Source organism: Microtus pennsylvanicus, chromosome 11 (assembly GCF_037038515.1).
Source record: "Microtus pennsylvanicus isolate mMicPen1 chromosome 11, mMicPen1.hap1, whole genome shotgun sequence".
Lineage (NCBI taxonomy): Eukaryota > Metazoa > Chordata > Mammalia > Rodentia > Cricetidae > Microtus > Microtus pennsylvanicus.
Window position 1 is genome coordinate 46471256 of NC_134589.1, and position 27083 is coordinate 46498338.

The window sequence follows — 27083 nt, forward strand, 5'->3', positions numbered from 1 at the left end:
GAGAAATTTGGTAACTACTGGCCTGCACATGTTCACACAGATGCATACACCTATTTATCTTCAAAGAAACAAAACCTACAAACATGCTGGTGGCATTCAGTACCAGAGGGTGGCATGCAGGTTGCTGAAGGAGAGCAGTCATCAACACTATAACTCAGCAGTAGAACCTTTGTGCTACACTACCAAGTGAGTCTGCTAGTGAAGCAGTTGGCAAATCTGTTAGGAAGATGACAATCCAACATTTTCTCCACAAAACGGAATGTACATATGGCATTATGAACCCATTCAAAAGCCTCTGGCTAAGGAGTTGATAGGCCCTAATGGAGAAGCTACTGATGTTTTGGTAAGTGGACACAACATGTCTATAAATCTGCCTTCTAAATATTTTGCTTGTGTGTGTAGGGAGGGGACACGATACATATCTTTAGTCCCCCAGCACTAGGGAGGCATAGGCAGGTGGATCTCTGTGAGTTCAAGAACAGCCTGGTCTACAGAGTGAGTTCCAGGACAGTCAGAGCTACATAGAGAAATCTTGTATTGGGGAACAACAACAAAAAAATATATTGTTACTGTCAGCTTTGGTCAGAGGCTCATGTTTGTAGCAGGCTATTGCAGAAACACATAACTGATCAAGTGCTGAGAGTAACTGCTGAAACTGAGCCTTAACCTTAACCACCTATATCATCCTTTCCAGGGCTCAGAGAAGAGCTCAGAGGGAAGGCAGAAAGAAATTAAAGAGCTTGCTGAGCGGTGGTGTTAAACACCTTTAAAACTAGCACTTGGGAGGCAGCGGCAGATGGATTTCTGTGAGTTTGAGGCCTGGTCTACAGAGCTAGTTCCAGGACAGGTCCCAAAGCTACAAAGAAACCCTGTCTCAGAAAAACAAGTCATCATGATACCCATTATTATGTATTATGTATAACATGCTAATAAAAATAAAAAAAAAATAAGCCAGGCAATGGTGGTGCACTCCGTTAATCCAAGCACTTGGGAGGCACAGGAAGGTGATCTCTGAGTTCAAGATCAGCCTGGTCTACAAAGTAGACAGCCAGGACAACACAGAGAAACCCTGTTTCAAAAATAAATAAATAAATAAAAATAAATAAATAGAATTAAAAATTTTTAAGTTGTTTATTCTTAATTATGTTTATATGTGTCTGTACATGTACTTGTTAGTGACTATGGAGAAGAGAAGTATCAGACTCCTTGCAGCTAAAGTTCCCGGTAGTTGTGAGCCACCTGATATGGGTTCTGGAATTTGAAGTTGGGTCCTCTGGAAGAGCAACAAGTGTTCTTAATCAATGAGACATCTCTCAAACCCCCAAAACCTCCACTTTTAAAGTTTTAACATAGTATCAAAGAAGAGATTCCATGGCTTTTTGAAAGAGCTATTAAAGTATTTCTTTCTTTTTTAGCCAGGCAGTGGATGCACAGTGGGATTTTAATCCCAGCACTCAGAAGCAGAGGCAAGCAGATCTCTGAGTTTAAGGCCAGTCTTACAGAATTAGTTCCAAGACAGCCAGGGCTACAGAGAAACCCTGTCTTGAAAAACCAAGAAAAAAAAGTATGTTTTGATTTCTGTGTAGCCCTAGCTGTGCTGTGTGTGTGTGTGTGTGTGTGTAAGCCAGGCTGGCCTTGAACTCAAAAGTGCTGGGACTAAAGCTTAGTTTCCTTCATCTTTTTTTTTTTCCCATCGCAAACCCCTTCATGAAATTTAAAGAAAAACACTACCTTGTGATAATGAATTAGGAAGAAGAACCCAGCTCTATTCTAGCCTACCTTAAAAATGTAAAGAAAGTCAGGTGGTGATGGCTGTGCACGCCTTTAATCCCCACACTCTGGGAGGCAGAGACAGGTGGAGCTCTATGAGTTTGAGGCCAGCCTGGCCTATACAGTGAGTTCCAGGACAGGCTCCACAGGAAACCCTGTCTCAAAAAAAAAAAAAAACAAAAAAAAAATGCAGAGAAAAGGCCATTTTTCTTAGTATAAGGGAATGTATTTTTTGAGGGTTTTTTTGTTTGCATTTTTTTAATTTAAAAAACTGTCATTAAACATTTAATGAAGTTATTAGAATTATTAATGAATAAATGCATATTTTTTGAAAAAATAAATCTTTGTTCCACTGGAAGGTCACTTTGGTCATTCCATAGACCTAATTAAGTCTTGACAGATTCCCTCAGTACTTGATTTCCAAATCTCAATAATGAAAAGAGCTGATCTCTGTCGCCTTCCCTTCATTCTTTCCCTCTGATATACATTCTAAGACTTAGTCTTTATGTACAGGCACTGCAGACAAGACAAAGAGTCTTCAATCCAGCAAGGGGCAGGTCTTGGAAACAGTAAAAGGTAACATTCAAACACTACACCTATTACCACTACTTTTTGTTCTGTTTTAGTTTTAGGACAGTGTCTCAGTAGGTAACTCTGGCTATGCTGGAGCTCTGTAGACCAGGCTGGCCTCAAAGTCATAGATTCTCTTGTCTCTGCCTCCCACATGCTGGAATTAAAAGCATGTGCCACCTACTTCACTAATTAGAAAAGTAATGACCCGAATGACTATTATGGAGCTGGGGGAGATGGCTGTGCAATTATGAGGGCCTGAGTTCAGATCCCAGTAGCCAAGTAGAGTAGAACATGTACTTGTATGTAACTTTACCTAGGGTTAGGGACTGAAAGGAGACAAAGTAAAGACACTTGACCTGAGAGTGACTTCAGGCCCCCACATCTGCATACACACATCATACATACATTCACAATGAGAAAGAGCTAATCTTGGTGATAAGGAAAATATTCCTGGGGTAAAACTGACAAGACTAGTGAGAAGTGTAGTGTGTCAGAGAAAGGTCTCACCAGGAAGTGCTGGTAGAAGTGTCTGAACCTTTCAAGAAGATTGGAAGACTGGAACTAAGGGAAGAGTGGATGTAGGCTGTATGTAGGAGGGGTCAGATCATGAGGGACCCAAGAGACAGTCAATGACTTTTAGACTTGATTTTTTTTTTTTATACAGGGTTTCTCTGTAGCTTTGAAGCCTGTTCTGGAACTAGCTCTTGTAGATCAGGCTGGCCAAGGACTCACAGAGATCCGCCTTGCCTGCCTGTACCTCCTGAGTGCTGGGATTAAAGGCGTGCATGCTACCACTGCCTGGCCTATTCTTGATTCTTAAGACAAACTAAAGACTCAAAGACAAGCTATGGAAATGGCTCAGTAGGTAAAATGCCTACCATGTAAGCATGAGGACTTGAGTTTGGATCCCCCGAGCCTATATAAAAGCTGGGAACAGTGACACATGCCTATAACCCCAGTATCAGGAAAGTAGACTCACTGGCCGGCCAGACTAGCTGATCAGGTAGGTGAGCACCAGGTTGAGTGAAAAACTCTTCTCCCCCCCCCCCCCAAAAAAAAGGTGGTGGAGAGTAATTGAAGAACACTCAGTGTAAACTCTGGCTTCCACATGCACACAGACTTTCAAGAAGAAAATAAAATTACCAGAAATGTCTATCTGGAAAAAATTTAAAGTATTTTTGGAAGCTCATTTAGGGGTACATGTTAAAAAGTAAGATCTACATGATGGTTCATGCCTTTGATTCCAGCACTCAGAAGGTAGACAATGGGAAATCTCTGTGAGTGCCAAGCCAGCTTGGTCTACAAAGTGAGTTCCATAACAGTCAGGACTACATAGAAAGACCTTGTCTCAAAAAATAAAATAAAATAATAATAATAAATCAATTCTGAGAAGGATTAGAAGTGTGGGAAGACAATGCATGATGGCAGTGTGGAATAGGTGGCAGCAGTGAGAAGGCAGAAGTCAAGACAGATTAAGCAGTACTTTGTACTGACTCAATGTAGGAAAGAAAGGAAACGGTAAAGGATAGCTGCATCTCTGGGAAAACTCCTCTTACATCGGATCTCCAGCCATACTGGTAAGTACTGAAGTTCCCTATGCCCATGCTCTCAAGCTCTCACTGCAGCATAGAAATGCCCCCAACATTGCACTTTAACCTTTCGAAGCATGCCCAGATTAGGGGCACTGACTGCATGGTCCTGCAACCTCTCAGGCTTACCTTTGTCACAATACTTGCCACATTGCCCTGTAATCATACACAGTCAAGACTGTTAAACGTGAGCATATATTCTAAGAAAAGCACTTTTAGGCAACTTCATCACTGTACGAACATTACAGAGTCTTACACAACTAAGACAGCAACCTCACTAGGTAGGTACCAGAAGGCAGACCTTAGGAAATGGGTACTACTGAAGGACCATCATTGTGTATGTGGCTCATCTCTAAGAGAAATACCATTGTATAGCACCTGACAAAATTTACGTTTCTGTCTTCCCCATGACTAGTGTTTCTAAGGTTAGAAATCAGCATTAGTTGTTTTACTATCTCTATACTCAATATTTAATTATGAAGCTATGTGATACAATGAGCAGAAAAAGCAAGCTGAGATTTTGGAACCTACTGCAAGAAAGAAAAAAATAAAACACCTCAGAAGCTGACTGGGGCCCGAGAGTGAGACAAACACTTTATCTAAAGTGGATAAAACGGCTTCAAAAATGCAGGCTTGCTCATCAAAAGTGCTAAAAGTCTAGAATGAAAATGCAAAACTAAAAGATGTATTTTTTAATTAAAGAATTTTCACTCATGATGATATATAGGCTAAAAACACAAAATAGCTACATAAGTAATTTAAAGAACAAATTGTCACATTTTACTCTATATATACCACAATTATTTGGAATTTTTACTTTGGAATATTTTCATGTATTTGAATAATTAAAATGATTGGGCCTGGGAATGTACCTCAACAGCAGAATTATTTCTCTACCACGCTCAAGGCCCTGGGCTAAATCCCAACAACATACCTAACCATACACACACACACACACACACACACACACACACACACACACACACACACCATTAACATAATTAACAGAGAGATGGGCATGGTGATGTATATTTATAATGTCAGCAACTCAGGGAGTAAAGGAGTTCAGGATCATCCTCAGCTACACAGGAGTTTGAGGACAGCCTGAGCTATGACACTCTCTAAAAACAAAAGGCTAAGAGCAGAGCTTCGTTGAGACAATGCTGGCCTAGAATATATGAGACTCCAAGTATGATCCCAAGCACTATTTAAAAATCGGATGGGGTGGCCCACACCTACAGCCTGTAATACCAGTGCTTGGGAGGTAGAAAATTGAGGATCAGAAGTTCAATGCTGGGCTGGCAAAATGGTTCGGTGGATACAGCTGCCTGCTGCCAAGCCTGCCAACATGAGTTAAATCCCTGGAACATACATAGTGAAAGAAGAGAACTGACTCATGCAGGTTGCTCTCTGACCTGGTGTTTACAAATGTACACACATAAATAAATAAACATAAAATAAAAGCAAGCCTAGTGGTGGTGTACTTCTGCAAACCCAGTACTAATACAGTGAGAAAGGATACAGAGGTAGAAGAAATGCCTGGAAACTTGAGGGACACATTTGCCTACAGTGTACTGTGCAGTGGCAGAAAAAAAAAAAAAAACAAGAGAGACCACCTCAACAAAGTAGAAGATCAATTCTTAGAATTTGACCTATGACTTCCACAGGCTAACCATGGCATGAGTGTACACACATGAAAACTAAATAAAATTAGGGCAAGTGAGATGATTCAGTGGGTAAAAAGCTTGCTTGTCACCCAGACTTCAGTCCCAGGCCTTACATGGTTAAAGGGGAGAACTTACTCCCACAGGTTCTCTTCTGACCACACATGCAACATGGCACATGCGCACACACTCTTAATAAGTGAAAAAAATTAAAAATGGTCAGGAAAAATGGCTCAGTGATTAAAAGCACTTGCTGTGCAAGTATGAAAACCATGTAAAAGTCAAGTATAATCCCAGACATGCCTAGACTCCTAGCGCTGAGGGGGCAGAGATAGGAGACTCCCTGGAGTCTATTAGCCATCAGTCTCAACGAGTACCATGAGCTCCAGGTTCAGCAAGAGACCCTGCCTATGGAACAAGGTAGAGTGTGCTACAGACACCTGACACCTCCTTAGGTGCACTCAAGTGTGCGTATGTGCACAATGCACGCACATGAACAGGCATACACACGTACATACACATAATACATCTCACACGAGTACAAAAAAATTAATAAACTACTAGAATCAGTGACAGCTCATCTACTAAAAATGTATTCCCTGAGACATATATTGTAAAATCAGAGTTGCACAACAATTTTTTTTTTTTTTTTGCTGGTGGAACGGAGCTCTAAGTTGATGACAGTGCATACTGGCAAGCATTCTACCACTGAGCTCTATATCCAGTCACTGCATCTAATGAAAAAGAAGAGTTCTACAGAAGATTAGCTTCATCTATATAAGAAATACTTCCCAACTGTGTGGCCAATATCAAAGAAAGTCACATACTCTTTTCTCAAAGTATCTTTTGCTTTCATTAAAAAAAAAAAAAAAAACCCCCAAAAAAAAAAACACCTGAGAGCTGGTGGGGTGGCTCACCAAGCAAAAACACTTGCTGTGCAAGCCTGACCACCTGAGTTTGATCCCTGGAACCTACCGAAGGGTGGGTGAAAGGAAAGAACTGACTCCACAAATTTGTCCTGACAGCCACTTGAGGGCCATAACATGTGGACCACATATATCAGGCACAGACACATATAAACACACAATAATAAATATAATAAAAAATTCAACAGCATAGTCCTATCCAGAAAGACAGTATAGTTGTTAGTTTAAAAAGGCTTTCAGTTTGGGCTGTAATATCCAAAATAACAAAAGCAGCAGTGAGGGATTCTAACAGCAGGAATGAAAATGTATTGCTAGAACTCACATTAATAGGGAGCCCCATGTACACCATGATACATAGGAAGTTGGAAGTTACACTTATCAATTACTACTTTCCAAGACATACACAATACAACTAAAGTATTGAAAGCTAACAGGAAGAGAAATGGAAATTTTAAATTAAACCCATAAGAGTTGTACACTGTAGCTCATACCTGTAATCTAGGACCCAAAAGGCAGAGGCAGGGGGATTGTCATAAATTAGAGGTCAGTGGGCTACAGTATAAAGTGCTGTTTCAAAAAACAATAAAACAAGATGTGCTGTTGTACTTGGGAGGCGGAAGCAGAAAGGTCAAGAGTTCAAGGTCATTCTAGCTAAATAGTGAGTTCAAGGCCAATCTGGGATACAGGAGGCGCCTCAAACAAGAAAAACAACAAAACCTGAGACATTCTCCTATTCCACCATTTTTAACCAGTTCTCATTAGAAATTCATGTTTCCAACTTCAAGAATAAACAGAAAGGCCCTTCCTTGTGTGCACCTACAAACGCTGCATGTTTACCTGTATCCCCAGGTAAACCACAAGTGTACTTCCTCTCCATAGTTATAAGAAGGATTCTTTGCCCCCCTGCCCAGCTAATGCCTTTACCTATCCTCCAGATCTTGTTTCCTCCTCATACTATCAAGGATCTTCTTTCTCAGTTTCAACTTCTTTATCATCCTGGTCTTTTTCCTTTCTCCATTTTTACATGTGTGTGTATGTATATGTATGCTTGCATGTGGGTGTATGTTCATATGGAGGACTGATGTTGGTGTCCAGAATCATCTTCAATTTCTTCAATTGTTCTTTTACCTTTTCAATAAAACAGATCTCTCAAATCAAACCCAGAGCTAGTCAATATAACTAGTCTTGTTAGCTGCTCTGGATTTCTCAAGATTCCATCTTCCAAGGTAGGAATTGCAGTTGGGCTGGCATGTGCACCTGCTATTTACCTGAATTATGTAAATTCCAACTCTAGTCCTAACATCTGTACAGCAAGTGCTTTGACCACTAAGTCATCTCCTCAGCCTTCATTCTGTTTTTAAAATCTCTTTCTACATTGTATTTGTGTGTATATGTGTGTGCACCATGACACATATGTGGAGTCATAGGACAACTAGTATAAGTCAGTTCTCTCTTTTCACAATGTGGGTATCAGGGCTTAAATTCAGGTTACAAGATTGGCTCCAGTTGGGCGGTGGTAGAGCACACCTTTAATCCCCACACTCGGGAGGCAGAGGCAGGAGGATTTCTGTGAGTTCAAGGATAGCCTGGTCTACAAGAGCTAGTTCAGGACAGGCTTCAAAGCTATAGAGAAACCCTGTCTTGAAAAACAAAATCAAACACACACACAAAAAAAAAACGTTTGGCTCCAGGCATTATGCCAATTGTCATTCTGTTCTTATGCTGGAGCAAATGAGTCAGCTCTCACTTTATCATTATTATACATGTAGCAAGATGCCTTCAAAAATAGTCTTCTCATCGGGCAGTGGTGGTGGTGGTGCACACCTTTAATCCCAGCACTTGGGAGGTAGAGGCAGGCGGATCTCTGTGAGTTCGAGACCAGCCTGGTCTACAGAGCTAGTTCCAGGACAGGCTCCAAAATCACAGAGAAACCCTGTCCCGAAAAACCAAAAAAAAAAAATAGATAAACGAAATGCAACAAGGGGATAGCACAGTGGTGGTGGCACACACCTTTAATTCCAGTACCTGGGAGGCAGAGGCAAGTGGATCTCTGTGAGTTCGAGGCCAGCCTGATCTACAGAGGGAGTTCCAGGAAGGCCAAGGCTACAAAGAGAAACTCTGTCTTGAAAAACGAAAGGAAGGGAGGGAGGGAGGAAGGGAGGGAGGGAGGGAGGGAGGGAGGGAGGGAAGAAAGAAAGGAAAAGAAAACAAGGGGATATTGCTATTTTCTGTATCATTAGTGCCAGGTATACTCTAAGCCATAAGAGGCTACTTCATAAAGGGCTTGGGGAAGGCAAGACAACCTCAATGGTTAAGAGCATTGGTTGTTCTTACAGAGGACCCAGGTTCAGTTCCCAGCACCCACAATGGCTCAAAAATCTCTTTAATTCCAAGTCCAGAGAATCTGACCCCATCTTCTATCCTCCTCGGGCACCAGACTCTCAAGTAGTACATATACATACTGCAAACAAAACATTCATGCACGATATAAAAAAAGCAGAAAAATAAATAATAAATGGTTCATCACAAAACAGACTAGCCACCCTACCCATGATGTTTTAGTTCATATTTTAAATAGAAGGCCAATCAAGAAGGAAACATTAAGTACAAAATCTCAGCAAATATTCATACATATTGGTGATGCTTAACTTAAAGCAACAAAAATAATTTCTAATTCTACATTTACTAAATTCTACAGTGCCACATAGTGGTAAGTAAGGGAAACACATGCTAAAGACAAAGGGACCTGTGAAATCCTAGGAGGCATTGGTTGGTAGGTAGTATTCTCCAGAACACAAGGGCATGGTGGCTTACCCCTATATACCCAGCATTTGAGAGACCGAGGTAGGAGGATTGTCACAGAGACCAGTCTGGGCTACATAGTGAATTTCAGGCCAGCTTAATATACAGCATGAGATCCTTCTTCTTTAAATAAATAGATACAGCCAGGCAGTGGTGGTGCACGCCTTTAATCCCAGCAATTGGGAGGCAGAGGCTGGCGAATCTCTGTGAGTTCGAGGACAGCCTGGTCTACAAGAGCTAGTTCCAGGGCAGGCTCCAAAGCTACAGAGAAACCCTGTCTCGAAAAACCAAAACCAAAACCAAAATAGATAGATAGATAGATACATACATACATACATACATGTCTGTGCCTCGGCTCCAACATATACAGAATTCTATGACCTGGGACAGCCAGACTTACTGAGCTAGTCTGGCTCACTACGTCATTCTCAGGAACTTACATCACTGGGACTCAGGGTGCCCAGACCATTTTCCTGTTCAGAATCCTTCCCAGACTCAGTGCCCTGGGAGGACCGAGAATGGGATGGATGAATCCAGATCTCCAGGCGAGTAGTGTCATCCCCAACATGCCGGAAAGTAGACTTCTTTCCTTTACGCCACTGATCAGGACTCAGTTCAAATTCCTCGTGCTGCTTCTTTTCCATCTGTTCAGCCTGTACAACAGACACACAAGCTCAGATCTCCTAGTCAGCTGATAAGAAAGCCCTCTGTCAGGTGTTTGTTGCCTAAAGACTATAAAAGCTAAAAGACTCTACAACAGTACCAAAGTGACAGAGTATTATCTGTGTTGCCTTATAGACATCACAAGATGCTGTGGAAAGGAACACTCAGAAGGCCCAGCAAATTCTCCTGAAGATCTATTTCAGAGTTCATTCTTTACAGGAACTGACTGAAAAAGTCATCAGTGAAGCTCCATGAAACTATGTGAAGATATCTTTTAGTCATCTACTTAAACACTTAGGCACAGCGGGAAAGACATTCCTCTAAGAAGGAATAGGTCTGCCTGCATTCTTACTCACCTTTCGTTTAGTCTCTTCAAATAAACTCATGAGACTCTCTTTGGCAGTCAGGATAGGGTTGCTGGCTGCTAGACTGCGCATATAATAATATACAGCATCAAGCTTCCTCCTCTGTGGAAAGAAGCCAGAGATACTTGGTCAATTGACCTTCTTTTTTCTTTCTTTAAAAAAAAAAATACTGGCAATTGCTGAGTGGTGTTGGCACACGCCTTTTGATCCCAGCACTGAGGCAAACGCAGGTGCATCTCTATAAGTTTGAAGTTTGAGTCCAGCCTGCACTATAGAGCAAGTTCCAGGGACAGCCAGGACTATACAGAGAAATCCTGTCTCAAAAAAACAAAACAAGCCGGGCGATGGTGGCGCACGCCTTTAATCCCAGCACTCGGGAGGCAGAGGCAGGCGAATCTCTGTGAGTTCGAGACCAGCCTGGTCTACAGAGCTAGTTCCAGGACAGGCTCCAAAGCCACAGAGAAACCCTGTCTCGAAAAACCAAAAAAAAAAAAAAAAAAAAAAAAAAAAAACAACACAAATACTGGTGATTGAACTTAGAGACTTGTACATGTGAGGCATATATCCTAACACTGAACAATAGCACCAACCTTTTTCAAAAATTTATTTTGAGGTAGAGTCTAAGTTATTTGAACTTCTATAATCTAAGCAGGCCTTGGACTTGTGATCCTCCTGTCTTAGCCTCTTGTACCACTTCGCCCAGCTCAGCTTTCTTTCTGACACCAGTATACCACAGCTGATTCACGAAACCCAGTAATCTCTCCTGACCTGACCCTCCAACTATAAGGAATTCCAGTAAGAATATCAGAAAGTAATACATTTGAAAAGCCAAGGTAGGTACATCAGAAAAGTTTTATTAGCCAGCATGATACTTTATCTTATATGCAGAGGCACTCTAAGAACCAAATATTCATATGGGAGAAATGAACAAAGAAATCCCTTAAAATAAAGACAGCAAGCCGGGCGGTGGTGGCGCACGCCTTTAATCCCAGCACTCGGGAGGCAGAGGCTGGCGGATCTCTGTGAGTTCGAGACCAGCCTGGTCTACAAGAGCTAGTTCCAGGACAGGCTCCAAAACCACAGAGAAACCCTGTCTCGAAAAACAAAAAAAAAAAAAGACAGCAGCCAGGCGGTGGTGGCATGTGTCTTTAATTCTGGCACTAGGGAGGCAGAGGCAGGCGGATCTCTCTGAGTTCAGGGCCAGCTTGGACTATAGAGTCCCAGGACAGTCCCAGGGCTGCACAGAGAAACCCTGTCTCAAACAAAACAAAATTACATATACATATATACACATGATAAATTTAGAGACAGAAATGGGGCTGGAGAGATGGCTCAGAGGTTAAGAGCATTGCCTGCTCTTCCAAAGGTCTTGAGTTCAATTCCCAGCAACCACATGGTGGCTCACAACCATCTGTAATGGGGTCTGGTGCCCTCTTCTGGCCTGCAGGAATACACACAGACAGAATATTGTATACATAATAATTAAATAAATATTTTAAAAAAAACTTAGAGACAGAAATGATTACCTATGATGTTATGATAATCACATGCCTTGAGCTTAGCTGTACTTAATGAAGTCAGTTGTTTACAGTTTTTAAAATCAACAGGTATGTTGACATTATTGAATAAACTCAGAAAATTAACACTTCATGCCTACTTTATAACCAATAGGGAAAAGAATAAAGGAAGCTGCCAGGCATGATAACACATGCTTTTAATCCCAACAGAGGCAAGTGGATCTCTGTGAGTTGAGGCCAGCATCATCTACACAGCCAATTCCAGGATAGTCAGAGATTTGTAGATAGAACATGCCTCAAACAAAAAACAACAGCAACAAAAGAATAAAGGAAGTTGAACACAGACAGCAGCATGAACCTATAATTCCAGCCACTCTGGTTGCAGAAACAGGAAGACTGCTTAAGCCCAGTGTTCAAGGCCAGTCTAGCAACATAACCAGACCATACTTCATAGAGAAGGCAGCAGGAGGGAGGGGAAGAGGGCAGGAGGAAATGAAAGGTTGACAACAACGAAAGCACAAAGGAGAATATCAGACTATTTTAGTGTCTCTTCTACTTCATATGCATTTTCACCATTCCCTATTAATATCTCAAAACATGTTAAAACAAGAAAAAAACCTTCATTCTCAGCATCTAAACATTCTTCAAAACTTTTATCTAATATTTATCTAACATAGTTATTGGCCCAGGTTTTAAGGTCAAATGCCCGAGTTTGAATTTGGTCACACATTTATATTTCCTTATTTGTAAAATGCTAATATTTGCACATGTGATTCTAATAAATATTAACTTCCATAATTCATATAGCTAGTATAACATCTGCATTATATTCAGCAGCCATTTTTAATATCACCCCAATCCATACTAATCTCTGCCTATACCAACTCACTTCACTTGAAGCTATTTTATTGATTCTATTTTTCATATTTAAACATTTTTAAAACTGAGATAATACTTGAAATCAGTATTTACAACTGTGGCTGAAAGTAATGACCCAGATCTGCCTACTTGAAAAGACCAGAAGAATTGTTCAGGCGGGGCAGTGGCACACATCTTTAATCCCAGAACTCAGGGAGGGAGGCAGGTGAATCTTTGTGAGTTCGAGGCTAGCCTAGTCTACAGAGCAAGTCCTAGGACAGGCAGTGCCACACAGAAATCCTGTCTTGAAAAAAAAATCTTGTCTCAAAAATAAGCAATCACCGGGCCATATTTATTATTTCTATTTTATTTCTTTTAATTATGTATACATACATGTACTGTAGAAGGGTAATGTACACATGAGTGCAGTAACAGCAAAGGGCAGAAGAGGGCATCAGAATCTCTGGAACTAGAGTGACAACAGGAATTGAGAACCAAACCTGATCTGCAAGAGCAGCAAAATCTCCACCATTAGACTGGCAGTTCTCAGCCTGTGAACTGTGATCTCTTTGGGGATAAATGACCCTTTCACAGGGGTCGCATATCAGATATCCTACGTATCAGATAGTTAACAATTCTTAACAGTAGAAAATTACAGTTATGAAGTTGCAAAGAAATAATTTTATGGCTGGAGGTCACCACAACATGAGGAACTGTATTAAAGGGCTGCAGCATTAGGAAGATTCAAGACCACTGCTCTAGGCCACCTCTCCTGCCCCTCTGCCATATGTATCTTAATTTGCAGTTTGTTTGTTTAAACTTAACACAAAATAACTGTGTATCTAACAATTAATGAAGTTCGCTTTAGGGAAGAAACCAAACCATGTATTTTATCACGTACAGTGCCCTGAAAAGCACTATACAGAAGCATGTTCTCAATACCTCAAATGAATTTTGAATGATTGATTGGAAAAGACAGAAATGTTGAAAAGTGTTAACGCCTTAAAACCCAGCACTCAGGAAGGCAGTAGGCGATCTTTGTAAATTCAAGGTCAGCCTGCTCTACAAGAATAAGCAGACAGGCTAGGGCTGTTAGGTGGAGAAATCCTGTCTTGAAAAACAAACAAAAAAGCTCTTTGTAATGGCGTACAGATCTAAACCTACAGCGGGATGGGAGGAATCTAACAAGATGGGAGAAAACAGACTCTCTTAAGTTGTTCTCTACATACATGCAATCACTTGATTACACTAACAGAAATGAACCACACATAGACAAATAGGAATTTTTTAAAAAACACCAAAAATTATAAGGAATGAGAACAAGTTTTTGGTTTTGTTTGTTTTTCCCTAAAAGGTGCTTTTTTTTTTTTGTTTTTGAGACAAGGTTTCTCTGTGTAGCCATGGTTCTGTTGATAGTTTGTCTATTTATCATACATTAATTAAGCCCTGGGTTTGATCTCTAGCACCAGATAAAAATTGGTATGCAAACACATTCCTGTAATCACAGCACTGGGGAAGTAAAGGCAGAAGATCACATTTAATGTCATCCTCAGTTATAAGGCAAGTTCAAGCATTGGACTATATGAAATCATGTCTCACATTAGGGAGAAAAAACAAAAAACAAGAAACAAGAGCCTGGTACAGTGGTACTTGGCTTACAGTTCCAGCACTTGAGAGGCTTCAGCAAGGATTGGTAGCCTGAGCAATACAGCAAAAATACCGTCAAAAGGGGCTGGAGAGATGGCTCAGAGGTTAAGAGCACTGGCTGCTCTTCCAAAGGTCCTGAGTTCAATTCCCAGCAACCACATGGTGGCTCACAACCATCTGTAATGAGATCTGGTGCCCTCTTCTGGCCTGCAGACATACACACAGAATATTGTATACATAATAAATAAATATTTAAAAAAAAAAATACCGTCAAAAGAAAAAAATTAGGTAGAAAGGAAGGGGAGGAAGAAAGAACAGGGACAGGAGGAAGGAGAGAGACTGACTTTTCTCTTTCACTGATACACACATTAGCTGCTTCTTATCCTTGATATCTTAGTACCTATCACTGACCTCCCCACATCTTTTCTTCTCCCTGCAGCTTCCTGCCTGGAATCTTCTCAGCTCCCGAAGTCCATTTCTCTTTATTAGAACTATATTCAATGGCAGCTGGTAAAATTTGGAGAGGTGTGTGACCAAGTGCTTACTGTGTGTTCGCTAAGCATCCACTTTAGGTGAAAAATTAGGAGTATCAAGAGATCTAGGGAAGCAAGACACAGTGGCTCATCCTTTAATCCCAGCACTGAGAAGCAGAGGCAGACAGTCACTGAGAAGCAGAGGCAGACAGTCTCTGTGAGTTTGAAGCCAAACAGGTCTACAAATTGAGTTCCAGGCCACCCAGAGTTATTCAACAAGCCTCTGTCACACAAAAAATATCTGGGGGAAAGTAACAAGATCTGAATGCTGGGGACGGGGTGAGGCCCTTAAGGGAGGGAAGGAAGTAAAAGGGTTTTGTCTTCTTCCTGGAAAGGGAAACAAGGTAAGATGCAGAATAACAAGCTGCAGAATAATGCTCCTTTAGAAAATTAAATGCAGTAAAGAAGAGGTATGAACCAAGTCAAATAAAGTGTGGGATCCCTGACAACTCACCTCAAAGTAAGGTAGTCAGGGTCTGGAGAGATAGCTCAATGAATAAAGACACTTGCCACCATCCCTAATAATCCTCGTTTGAACCCCAGCACCCACACGATGGTAGGAGAGAAGAACCTACTCCTTCAAACTGACCTGATCTTTTTTTGTGTGTTTTTTTTTTTTTTTTTTTTTTTGGTTTTTCGAGACAGGGTTTCTCTGTAGCTTTAGTGCCTGTCCCGGAACTAGCTCTTGTAGACCAGGCTGGCCTCGAACTCCCAGAGATCTGCCTGCCTCTGCCTCCCAAATGCTGGGATTAAAGGCGTGTGCCACCACCGCCCGGCTGGCCTGATCTTCATATTCAGTGGCACTCACAAGCTCACATACACACACACCAAATAAGTAAATAAATGAACATAAAAAAGAAAAACAAAAGGAGTCTGAGAATGAAAGTCTAAAGAAGCTATTCTTTGGGCTACACAGATCAGAAGAAATCAATCTCAAGGAGCTGATGCTATCAAAACTGTATCTTCAGGGGCTAGAGATTGTGCATAGATTAAGAATACCAGCTATTGCTGGGAGGCCGTGGCACGGGCTTTTAATCCCAGCATTTGGGAGGCAGAGGTAGGTGGATCTCAGTGAGTTCAAGGCCAGCCTGATCTACAGAGAGTAGTAGGACAGCCAAGACTGTTACACAGAGAAATCCTGTGTCAAAAAGAACAACAAAAAAAGAATACCAGCTATTCTTGCAGAGAACCCCCATTTTGATTCTCAGCACCCACATGATAGTTTACAACAATTTGTAACTCAAATCCCAGAGGATATGCCACTCTCTTCTGGTGGCATTGCACACACATAGTATACAAAAAGGCAGGAAAAACACTAATACACATAAAAAAGAAAATAAAAAATAAATCCCTATATTAAGCTAGATATGATAGTATATGCCTTTCAACCCAGTATCTGAGAAGAATGCAACTTCAAAACCAGCCTGGGCTACTAAGTAAAATAAATCCAGGGCTAGAAAGATGGCTCAGAGGTTAAGAGCACTAACTGCTCTTCCAGAGGTCCCGAGTTCAATTCCCAGCGACCACATGGTGGCTCACAACCATCTGTAATGAGACTGGTGTCCTCATATGGCTAGCAAGGAGACAGACAGAACACTGTATACACAATAAATAAATAAATCTTTAAAAAGAAATAATAAAATAAATCCAGGACTCACTTCAGTAGCATATATACTAAAATTAGAAAAAAAAAAAACAGGTCCCTGTACAAGGATGATGCATCCCATATTTTTAAAACAGGCAAATAAATAAATTCAGAAGCTGGCAAAAGGCTCAGTATGTATAGTGCTTGCTGCCAAGACTGTCCATTAAGTTCCATCGCTGAGACCTCCATGGTAAGATAGAAGCAACTCTCAACATTGTCTTCTGACCTCTACACGCATACCTTTACATACTAAACCAGTCACAAACAGATAAAGGTAATAATACAAATTTAATCAATATTATAAGAAACTCGTGTATGGTGTGATGGGACATGCCTGTAATCTCAGCACTTGGGAGGCTGAATAAAAAAGATGACAAATTTGAGCTGGGCATGGGGGCACACACCTTTAGTCCCAGCACTCAGGAGGCAAAGGCAGGTGGAATTCTGAGTTTAACCTGGCCAAACTGGTTTACAAAGCGAGTTCCAGGACGGCCAGGGCTACACAGAGAAACTTGTCTCAACAAAACAAACAAACAAACAAACAAACATAACAAATTTGAAGTCTGGACTATACAGTAAAACAAAATTCTAACTCAAGAAAAGAAAATTGCCTAGAAAACAGTTCCCCTTCCACAGGATTTCTCACCGTATACACTGCCAGTAAAGCCAACTGGTTATAGGGGCGCCCATTCTTGGGAGCAATATGCTGGGCCTTCAGGTACCAACTAAAATAGAAAAACGGAATGAAATGTTAACTCTTTTCCAATCCATCCTCATAGACCTACGTAAGTTGTAGACTAGAAAATTAACTAGATATAGCCCTCAAGTGTTAAAGCACAATTAAAGGGACTAATTAAGGAATTAAGGACAACTGAAGGACATTCCATATGGGAGGCAGCTCAAACGGCTGGATATCTTCTAATGATTCACTTAATGCCACCATAGGGAAGAGAAATAATGTGTCAAGAGATAAAAAGTACCTGCGTGCCTTCCCATAGTTTGCTGTATCATTGGCTTGCTCCCGATACCTAGAGATATCTCCTTGGCAAATCATACAGCGTTGAGCACTGATCAAAGCATATTTTACCTACAGAATAGAAAACCAGTTAGTAGAGTACTCAAACACAATTCAATACCAGAAGAAATGAATGAAATCTAAATGACAGAGTGACAGGTAAAACAGTCCTCAAAAAAGTCCTCAAAAAAAAAAGTTGTCAACTTATCTCGACTATTAAAAACCCATCACCAACATGATACAAAACGTACTGAGAAAATACAGCAGTGGTGGAGAGAGTGGTACTCTGAGTCCCACACAAATGGAAAAATACATTCTTAAACAGAGTCAAGCAATCTGGGTGATCTCAAGGAAGCTTTTGGAACGCCTGGAAATAGATTTCCTCATCTGTATTTAATACATATTTGGGCTAGAGAGACAGCTCAGCTGTTAAAAGCACTTGTTGCTCTTACAGTTCCCAGTACCAACATGGTGGCTCACTGCCATCTGTATCTCTAGTTCCAAGCAATCTGATGCCCTCTTCTGACCTCAGTGAATATCAGGAACAAATATGGTTCAAAGGCATACATGCAGACAAAACACTCATACACACAAAATAAATAAATCTAAAACCAAAATTTTAGAATACATATTCTAGAAACTGTAGAGTTGGAGCACAGGTAAAGCACTTGCTGCATAAGCATGAAGACCTGAGTTTGATCACCAGCACTCATAGAAAAGCTGCTTGGCCTCATGCACTGTGGGGGAAGAGACCCAGAGGATTACTGGGACTTGCCAGACAGTCAGTCTAGCCAAAGTGGTGAGCACCACATTCAGTAACATACCCTAACATAAAAAAAAAATCAAATTAAAGCCAGGCACTGGTGGTGCACGCCTTTAATCCCAGCACTCGGGAGACAGAGGCAGGCAGAACTCTGAGTATGAGGTTAGCCTGGTCTATAGAGCAAGTTCCAGGAGAAACCTTCCCTGGCAGGGGGGATCAGAAAAAACAAAAAAAATACCATCCCTACAAGGTATGGAAACACACCTATAATCCTCACTCTGGAAGCCACGACTACACTGTAAATTCCAGGGTATCAGGGTATATGGCCTATGCAGGAGATTCTGTCTCCAAAAAAAAACCAAAAACCAAAAATGTTGGAACCGGGCACATGTCTTTGTTTGCAGCCCTGGCTGTCCTGGAACTCAAGAGATCCACCTGCCTCAGTCACCCAGGTGCTGGGACCACCCCCTCAACCACCAACCAGCTAGAGCACACCCCTTTAATCCTAGCACTTGGAAGGCAGAGGGCACATACAATGAGTTCTATAAGTTCCAAGCTAGCTGAGGTTATTTAACCAAACTGTTTCAGTAAAACCAAAAGTAAAGTCTAAATCAAAGCTTCTCTTGACCTTCAATTTCTAGCTACCCTCTCTCCAGTTCCCAGACATAATTCTCATAAGCATGATCTACATTATGCCTCATCCCTCAACATGATCTAGCTTCTATCCTCTCGACAAAAATAACTCGTAGCTACAGGCAGTACTTTAGCTACTGTCCAGCCTGTTTCTCTTTTACACTCCACTCATAATTAACTTTTCCTATTATGATTACAAAACAAAACTCTTGGGGCTGGAGAGATGGCTCAGCAGTTAAGAGCTCGGACTGCTCGTCCAGAGGACCCAGGTTCAATTCCCAGCACCTACCTGGCAGCTCACAATTGTAACTCCAGTTCTAGGGGATCTGACACCCTCACACAGATACATACAGACAAAACACCAGTCTGCATTTAATAAATAAATAAATATTTTAAAAACAAACACTTTTGATAAGGTCATTCAATCCAATAAACATTTTCAAATTCTGTTTGTGTGTGTGTGAAATCCTAAACCACATTTTTCCTTTATGATCTTTCCTCTTAGGCCATAAACTGGGAAATAACCTAGATTTCTCATACCTTGAATTATAACCTTCACACCACAAGGGCTAGCAATTATTCCTATTTCCTTTTTTGTTTGTTTGTTTTGTTTTCTGGTTTTAGAGATAGGGTCTCATATAACCCAGTCAGGCCTCAAACTTGCTACATAGCTAAGGATAACATCGAACTTCTAAAGACCCACCCTTGCTCCCCCTGTCCCAAGTGCTGGGATTATAGGTGAGCACATGGGTTTATGTGGTGCTGGAGCTAGAACCCAGGACTTCATGCATGCTAGGCAGGCAATCTGCCAAATGAGCTACATCCCCAGCTTTTTTTGTTTTGAGACAGGGTCTGACTGTGTACCACTGACTGGCTTTGAAGCTGATGTAATATTGCTGCCTCAGTCTCCCAAGTACTGGGATTCTAAGTACAAACCAGCATGTCTAGGCTTCCTAACCTATCTTTTCATTTCCACCTCTACTACATCTCTCTCTATCTTAGTCCATGCCTCTAACCTCACTTCCCTACATACACCCTTGCTTAACACCTACCAAAGACAAAAATTTGTAAAAAATAATTGATTTTTAACTACAAATCTATTACTCATTTGCTGAAAAGCAATCAATGGTTCCTATGATTAAAGTTCGAATCTTCAGTATGGCATCTAAGGGTTTATAATATATCATTTCCCACTTCCCTTAACTTTCTCCACTGAAATAACCCTAACCCCATATTACCCATATTGGGAACTTCTCAGTTTCCCAATACCTGGTTCTCACTCACTGTGCCCTGCATCTAACTACTCTTCCCACTCTTTAAACTCCTACTTATGTTTCAAGACACAGCTTGGCTAGTAACATACCTTTGCGGTATAGTTCTTGCCTAGTAATTCATTAGGCCAATTCTGATCTTCAGAATCATTGTTAAACATCTCTGAAAAGCCTTCCTGGAGTCCACTAAGCCTAAGTTCAATTATGTCCCTCTATGTCCCTTTACTATTTCGTACTCTTATTCTTATGGTCCTTTCCTTTTTGTGCTTTTCCATTTTGTTCTGTGTGATGTGTACATTTTAGATGTGTGTGTGTGTGTGTGTGTGTGTGCATGTAGAAACCTAAGGTTGATGTTATGAATTATCCAATTGCTTTTTATTTTTTACCTTTTAAAAATTTGGGGCTGGAGAGATGGCTCAGAGATTAAGAGCACTGGCCAATCTTCCAGAGGACCTGAGTTCAGTTTCCAGCAATGACATGGTGGCTCACAACCATTTATAATGATTTGGTGCCCTCTTCTGATCTGTACGCATACAGGTCAACAGCACATTGTATGCATGATAAATAAATAAATCTAAAAAAAAATTGTCTCAATGTTTTGTCTGCATATATTGATGTGCATCACTTGCAAGCCTGGTACCTGCAGAAGTCTAAAGAAGGCATTGGAGCCCCTGGAACTGGAGTTATGGATGGTTGTGAGCAGTCATGTGGATATGAGGAACCAAACCCAGGTCTTCTGCAAAAGCAAGAAATGCTCTTAAAAAAGAGTCATCTCTCCGGGATCCTTGTTTTGAGAGATGATCTCACTCTGTAGTTCAGATTGTCCTAGAACTTACTATGTAATCCAGACTTCCCTCAAACTCATGAAAATCCTCCTGGCTTCATTTTCCCAAGTGTTAGGATTACAAGTGTGAAATTCATCATAGTGTTTATGACATCACAATTTGTCTGTCTGTTTTTTGTATTTGAAACAATTTGATATAGCTCAGACTTCCTTAGAACTCAATATGTGGCAAAGCTAGCCTTGAATTCCTGATTCTGGATTACTGGCATATGCCACAATCCCTCACATATGATAGTGATGGGGGAGAATCTTCTGGCTTGTGTTAATTTCATTGGTTAAGTAATAAAGAAACTGCTTGGCCTCTGATAGGACAAAAAATTAGGTAGGCGGAGTAAACAGAACAGAATGTTGGGAGAAAGAAGCTGAGTGAAGGAGTCGCCATGGTTCTCCCACTCCAGACAGACGCAGGTTATGATCTTTCCTGGTAAGCCAGCTCGTGGGCTACACAGATTATTAGAAATGGGTTAGATCAATATGTAAGAGCTAGCCAATAAGAGGCTAGAGCTCATGGGCCAAGCAGTGTTTAAATGAATACAGTTTCTGTGTAATTATTTCGGGTAAAGCTAGCCGTGCGGGCATCCGGGTGCCGGGGATGCAAGCCCGCCGCTCCTATTACTACATGATAGTTTCATTTGTTTCCTTACTATACTGTATCTTTCACCATGATATACTCAAAACCCAGCACACTGCCTAGGCCTTAACCAGTACTAGGTAAATGTTTACTAAATTGATGAATAAATTTTTGTTTGTTTGTTTGAGAAGGGTCTCTCTACATAGTCCTGGATGGCCTGGAACTCACTATGTAGACCAGACTGTCCTTAAAATCAGAGAACTGGCTCTGCCTCCTCACTAATGGGATTAAAGGTGTGCACCACTGCACCAGGCCTAGATGAACAAATTTAAACCAGAGAAAGAAACTGACTTACTGTCTTTCGTAAAGGCTTGCTTCGAATGGCAAGCCCGTCCATGTAGTCCTCCAGTTTGAACTTATAAGTAACCTGTAGTTTCTGAAGCAAACTATCAAAGAAGTCACTACCCTATAAAGAAAAAAAAGAAAGAACTATCTGAATCAGGTTTTTTTTTTTTTTGCAATCTATTTACCAGATCCTGGGGCAAAAGACCCAAAGTTCTGTCAAAGTCCAGTTCTATAGAAGAGGAGTTATATAAAATAAGCAATTAGAGGCCATAAGTAAGCACACCAGTTTATAGTATAAGCCTCCCGTGTTTTAAAGACATGATCCATATGCCAGGCGGTGGTGGCGCATGCCTTTAATCCCAGCACTTGGGAGGCAGAGGCAGGCGGATCTCTGTGAGTTCGAGACCAGCCTGGTCTACAAGAGCTAGTTCCAGGACAGGCTCCAAAAACCACAGAGAAACCCTGTCTCGAAAAACCAAAAAAAAAGATATGATCCATTTACCCCTCCCTCCTCCTTTCATCTCTTAGTTTTCCCCCCTCTCCCTTTCTCATTCAGAAAGCCTTAAGCTCAAAAGTAACTCCAGGACTGGAGATATAGCTCAGTAGTAAAATTCTTGCCTAACATTCATGAGGTCCTGGGTTCAATCCCCAGCACTGGGCAAAAAAGTAATAAAGGTAGACTAGGTCTAAATGCAAGAAAAAGATATGAGTTCTCGCAATATTTTGCTCTAAAACATCTCAGGTAGAAAAAACAAACAAACTAAAAGATGCTGCAGACTTTATTCTGTGGATCAAAATAATAATAGTAGTAATAGTAATAATAATAATAATAAAGTTTACCTCATCCAAGAGCTCCAAGAGTCTGTTCCGAATCTGGTCTGGGTTCTCAATATTTGGATCCTTGAGAAGCTGCCTGAATTTCTCAATCACCTGATAGAAAGCATTCTTCCACAGGATCTGATCTACATTCTGATTGTCAGAGAATTCAATATCTAATAGAATACAGCGCTCATACAGCTGCAGAAGTTCAGTTCTGGAATAAAATACATGTAATGTCTAGCTCCAATATATCACAAGAAAGGCTAGACCTAAGATATGAACTTCCTGCAAACCAGCCAACGCCCTCCTGACAAGAAATGTGAAATGTGAGCAGGTATCCTGCACAATAAGGTCATTCCACAGACAGTCACACCTAGGGAAATGTGAGCAGGTATCCTGCACAATAAGGTCATTCCACAGACAGTCACACCTAGGGAAATGTGAGCAGGTATCCTGCACAATAGAAGGTCATTCCACAGAGAGTCACACCTAGGGAAATGTGAGCAGGTATCCTGCACAATAGAAGGTCATTCCACAGAGAGTCATACCTAGGGAAATGTGAGCAGGTACCCTGCACAATAGAAGGTCATTCCACAGACAGTCACACCTAGGGAAATGTGAGCAGGTATCCTGCACAATAGAAGGTCATTCCACAAACAGTCACACCTAGGGAAATGTGAGCAGGTACCCTGCACAATAAGGTCATTCCACAGACAGTCACACCTAGGGAAATGTGAGCAGGTATCCTGCACAATAAGGTCATTCCACAGACAGTCACACCTAGGGAAATGTGAGCAGGTACCCTGCACAATAGAAGGTCATTCCACAGACAGTCACACCTAGGGAAATGTGAGCAGGTACCCTGCACAATAGAAGGTCATTCCACAGACAGTCACACCTAGGGAAATGTGAGCAGGTACCCTGCACAATAGAAGGTCATTCCACAGACAGTCACACCTAGGGAAATGACATGTCCCCATATGTGTACACCTACATTGAAGAGATGAATAAACGACTTTGGTGCACACTGGAGATTGGCATTCTGGAAATCTTATGTTCCCTTAAAGACATGTTTTCCCTCTTAAAATCAAAAGTATATTTCTAAGACTAGAATTAAAACTTATTTTCCCAACTGCCTATTCCTTATTTAAAAAAAAAAATCAATGTAAAAGGGCTTCAAGTGTGGTTCAGTAGTAACACAGTTATTCCAAAATGCACAAGGCTCAGGGCCTAATGTCCATGCCCAAGTGAAAGGGAGGTAGCACTCAGTGGCTTACCTACGAAGTCTCTACCTTCCTCAGCCACAGGAGCCTTACAGCTGTCTACCCCCCTCTAAACAAGGTAATTACACACAATACCTGAGCTGAGCCATCTTCTCCATGCCCTCAGTACTGATGCGGTCCCTGGAGAGCAAGTTGCTAAGCTGCAATTCCTGGTTGTCAGCCACTCGGAGAAGCCTATGTAGCTCCTGTTGCTGCATGTTCCGCACGTGTTGCTCTATCTCCTCAGGACTCATGGTGCTGGCAGGGAGAGGACTACATACATACTGCCCTGAGGGGGCAGGATAGCCTGGGTAGTAAGGCCCTGGATACATACCATTTGCAGGGCCCACTGGGTACTGTAGAGGGCTATAGCCTGTATAGGGATACTGAGAGGTAGGGCCCGGTGTCCGAGGGTAGTAATAGGGGTTGTCAGAGTTTTGAAATTTATAGTAAGAAGCTTGGGCTTGACGTGAATCACCCCAAGACGTAGGGCTGATTTCATCATCAGTGTCCAAGAAATGTAGCTGAGGTGTCTGGCTTTTCAGAGCAGGCTTCTGATCAGGATTGTTTGGGTCCCATAGTCGGCGGGTAGTGCCTCCACGACCCCAACTACGAGATCCTTTACTACCAGATCCAAATAAAAGCCGTGGTCCCAAAGGTGTAGACTCTGGAGAACCCGCTGAACTGACAGATAGGGCAGTATGAGCGGGCAGAATCAGAATGCCTCTACCACGACCTCGAAGTTCTTGTTTCGGGTTTTTGAACTCCTGCTTCTCAGAGCCCTTGCCCCCACTGCTCAGGCCTTTGTCAGACTGTATTCTTTCCACATTCTCCCTGGCTAACCTCGCCATGGGGAAATCTTTATTCATGGTTTCTGCATCAAAAGTGACTCGAAGGGTGCCTCGGTTTTCTTTGCCATTGCTTTTCTGTTCACCCTCGCCTCGGCCAGACCAATTTCTTTCTAAATGCCTTTTCCTTTCTGAGTTCCTCTTGGGCCCTAATCCATCGGGCTCATCAGTTCTATCCTCATCTAAGGAATCAGTTGAGGACATAGACACCTGCTTCTTCAGTCGTGGCCTCTCCTTGGTCCGATCCAAGCGCCGCCGGCGACATCCATTATCAGTCAGGCCAGCTCCTTCAGCACTGTTGTTGCTACCAGCTGAGCTGGTACTGCAAGTGCGGTAGCGATTCCTTCGTTTGTCTGATCGGGAATACCGCTTTACAGAACCTGGTTTCCCTTGAGCAGAGTCATCATCATTCACCTTCTTTGTCCCCTCCCCCTTTTCAATCTTTTTTCCTTTTTCCCCCTTGGTAGTTCTTACTCGGTCATTAGCTTGGTTCTTTTCTGTCTCAGTTTTGTCTGGTTTATTCTCGACTTCTGCTTTTGCAACTTTTCCCTTACACTCATCCTCCTCAATCCTCAATTTTTCCACTTGGTTAAGGATTTCTTCCTCATCTGCTCTGTTAGCTGACTCTTTGGTTACAGCCTGCAAACGCCTTCCAGGCTGATAAATCTGAAGGTCAGGTTTTTTTATTCTCTTGATGATTCTTAGATTCCGGTCCTCTAGTCCACCAGTCCTTGAGAAAGTCTCCTGTGCCTGACGATTTTCTGAATCTGTAGGACCATTTTGCTGTTGGCTGTCCAATTCCTTGCAAACTTTAATAAGCTGTGTATCATTCCCAACAGAAGAATCTCCGTCATTCACAATCTCATCCTTAAATTCCTCACTCCCAGAAGCCTCCTTAGTTTTAGGTCTGTTCCTTAGTCGAGAAAGTCCAGGTTTATAGATTTCCAAATCTGGGCGCCTATTATCTTTGCGTTGCCTGGGTTCCTTTAATTCCTTCATGTTTTCTAATATGTTGATAGCAGGAAACAACACAGAAGAAAAGAATAATGTAAAAGAGAGGGAGGAAAAGTTGTCATTCTACTTACATAAACACAACAACAACAAAAAAGAGCCGGACGGTAGTGGCGCATGCCTTTAGTCCCAGCAATCGGAAGGCAGAGGCAGATGGATCTTTGTGAATTTGAGGCTAGCCTATTCCACAGAGTGAGTTCCAGACCAGCCAGGGCTACACAGTGAAACCCTGTCTTGAAAAACCAAAGGAAAAAAAAAAAGACTAACAATTACATATGCAAATACAAAATACTGGGCAGGGAAGAATGATTCTACGGGCCGAAAATTCGAGTTATGTGCTCGTTAACCAGTGAGACTAAGAATTTAACTGTGTTAGTGTTCCATGCACTTGAGTTATGGAAATGGGAGGGGGTAATAATCTCTTCACTTACCCAAGCCATACTCATATTCAGATCTCAAAGACTCCAAACTACTTAATTAAATCAGAATCAAAGATCTCTAGCATGTTCAGCCATTAAACTATCCTGTCTATATAGCCTATAAGTCAACTCTTTCTTTCTTTCTTTTTTTTTTTTTGGTCAGGGTCTCACTTCATAGCCCAGAAAGGTATCAAACTCACAATCCTCCTACCTCAATCATTCAACTTCTGGGATTGCAGGAGTGTATAATCAATCACACCTGGTTTCGTCTTTCCTCCATGTTCCAAGAGTGGCTAAATTTTTTTTACCATATTAGGAGAGGGAAGGGAATATAGCTCAGTGGTACAGCATTTGCCTAGGAGGCCACTAGGAACCCCTAGCATTGCATAAATATATTAACGGGTATATATTATATCACATATTTACTTACTACATTACATATGTAACAAATATTTACACATACGTACAAATATTCAAAGGGGTATGCATAACAACCCACAGTTCTAGGTATCTCTGGAAAGAATCTACAACTCCAGTGCGTGAACTTGATCAGGGCAAATCTACAACTTTAGGATACCAATATCCCAACCACATACCTCCTACTGAAGCAAACAGGAAGCAAGTCCTTTTACAATCTTCATCTCCACTCATTCTCACCAATTCTTTAACAACAACCAGCAGAATCATTTCAAGAAAATACTGCCTAGAATACTGAGACTAACTGCTACTA

The 27083-nt window shown here is 41.5% G+C and overlaps 1 protein-coding gene across 3 annotated transcripts in view; it reads right to left on the bottom strand.

Annotated features, from left to right (window-relative positions):
- Window positions 1–27083, bottom strand: part of Smg6 (SMG6 nonsense mediated mRNA decay factor) — a 241036-nt gene that overhangs the window by 212099 nt on the left and 1854 nt on the right. For 2 of the 3 annotated variants that reach the window (XM_075991665.1, XM_075991667.1), the window contains exons 2-8: window positions 24172–25927; window positions 22835–23027; window positions 22005–22115; window positions 17533–17639; window positions 17199–17277; window positions 10344–10454; window positions 9765–9977 (exon numbers count right to left, since the gene is read on the bottom strand). In XM_075991665.1, the coding sequence (XP_075847780.1) occupies window positions 9765–9977; window positions 10344–10454; window positions 17199–17277; window positions 17533–17639; window positions 22005–22115; window positions 22835–23027; window positions 24172–25927 (2570 nt within the window). Of the gene's footprint in view, window positions 1–9764; window positions 9978–10343; window positions 10455–17198; window positions 17278–17532; window positions 17640–22004; window positions 22116–22834; window positions 23028–24171; window positions 25928–26949; window positions 27053–27083 lie in introns of those variants that run through there. The other variant, XM_075991666.1, reaches the window with a different exon arrangement.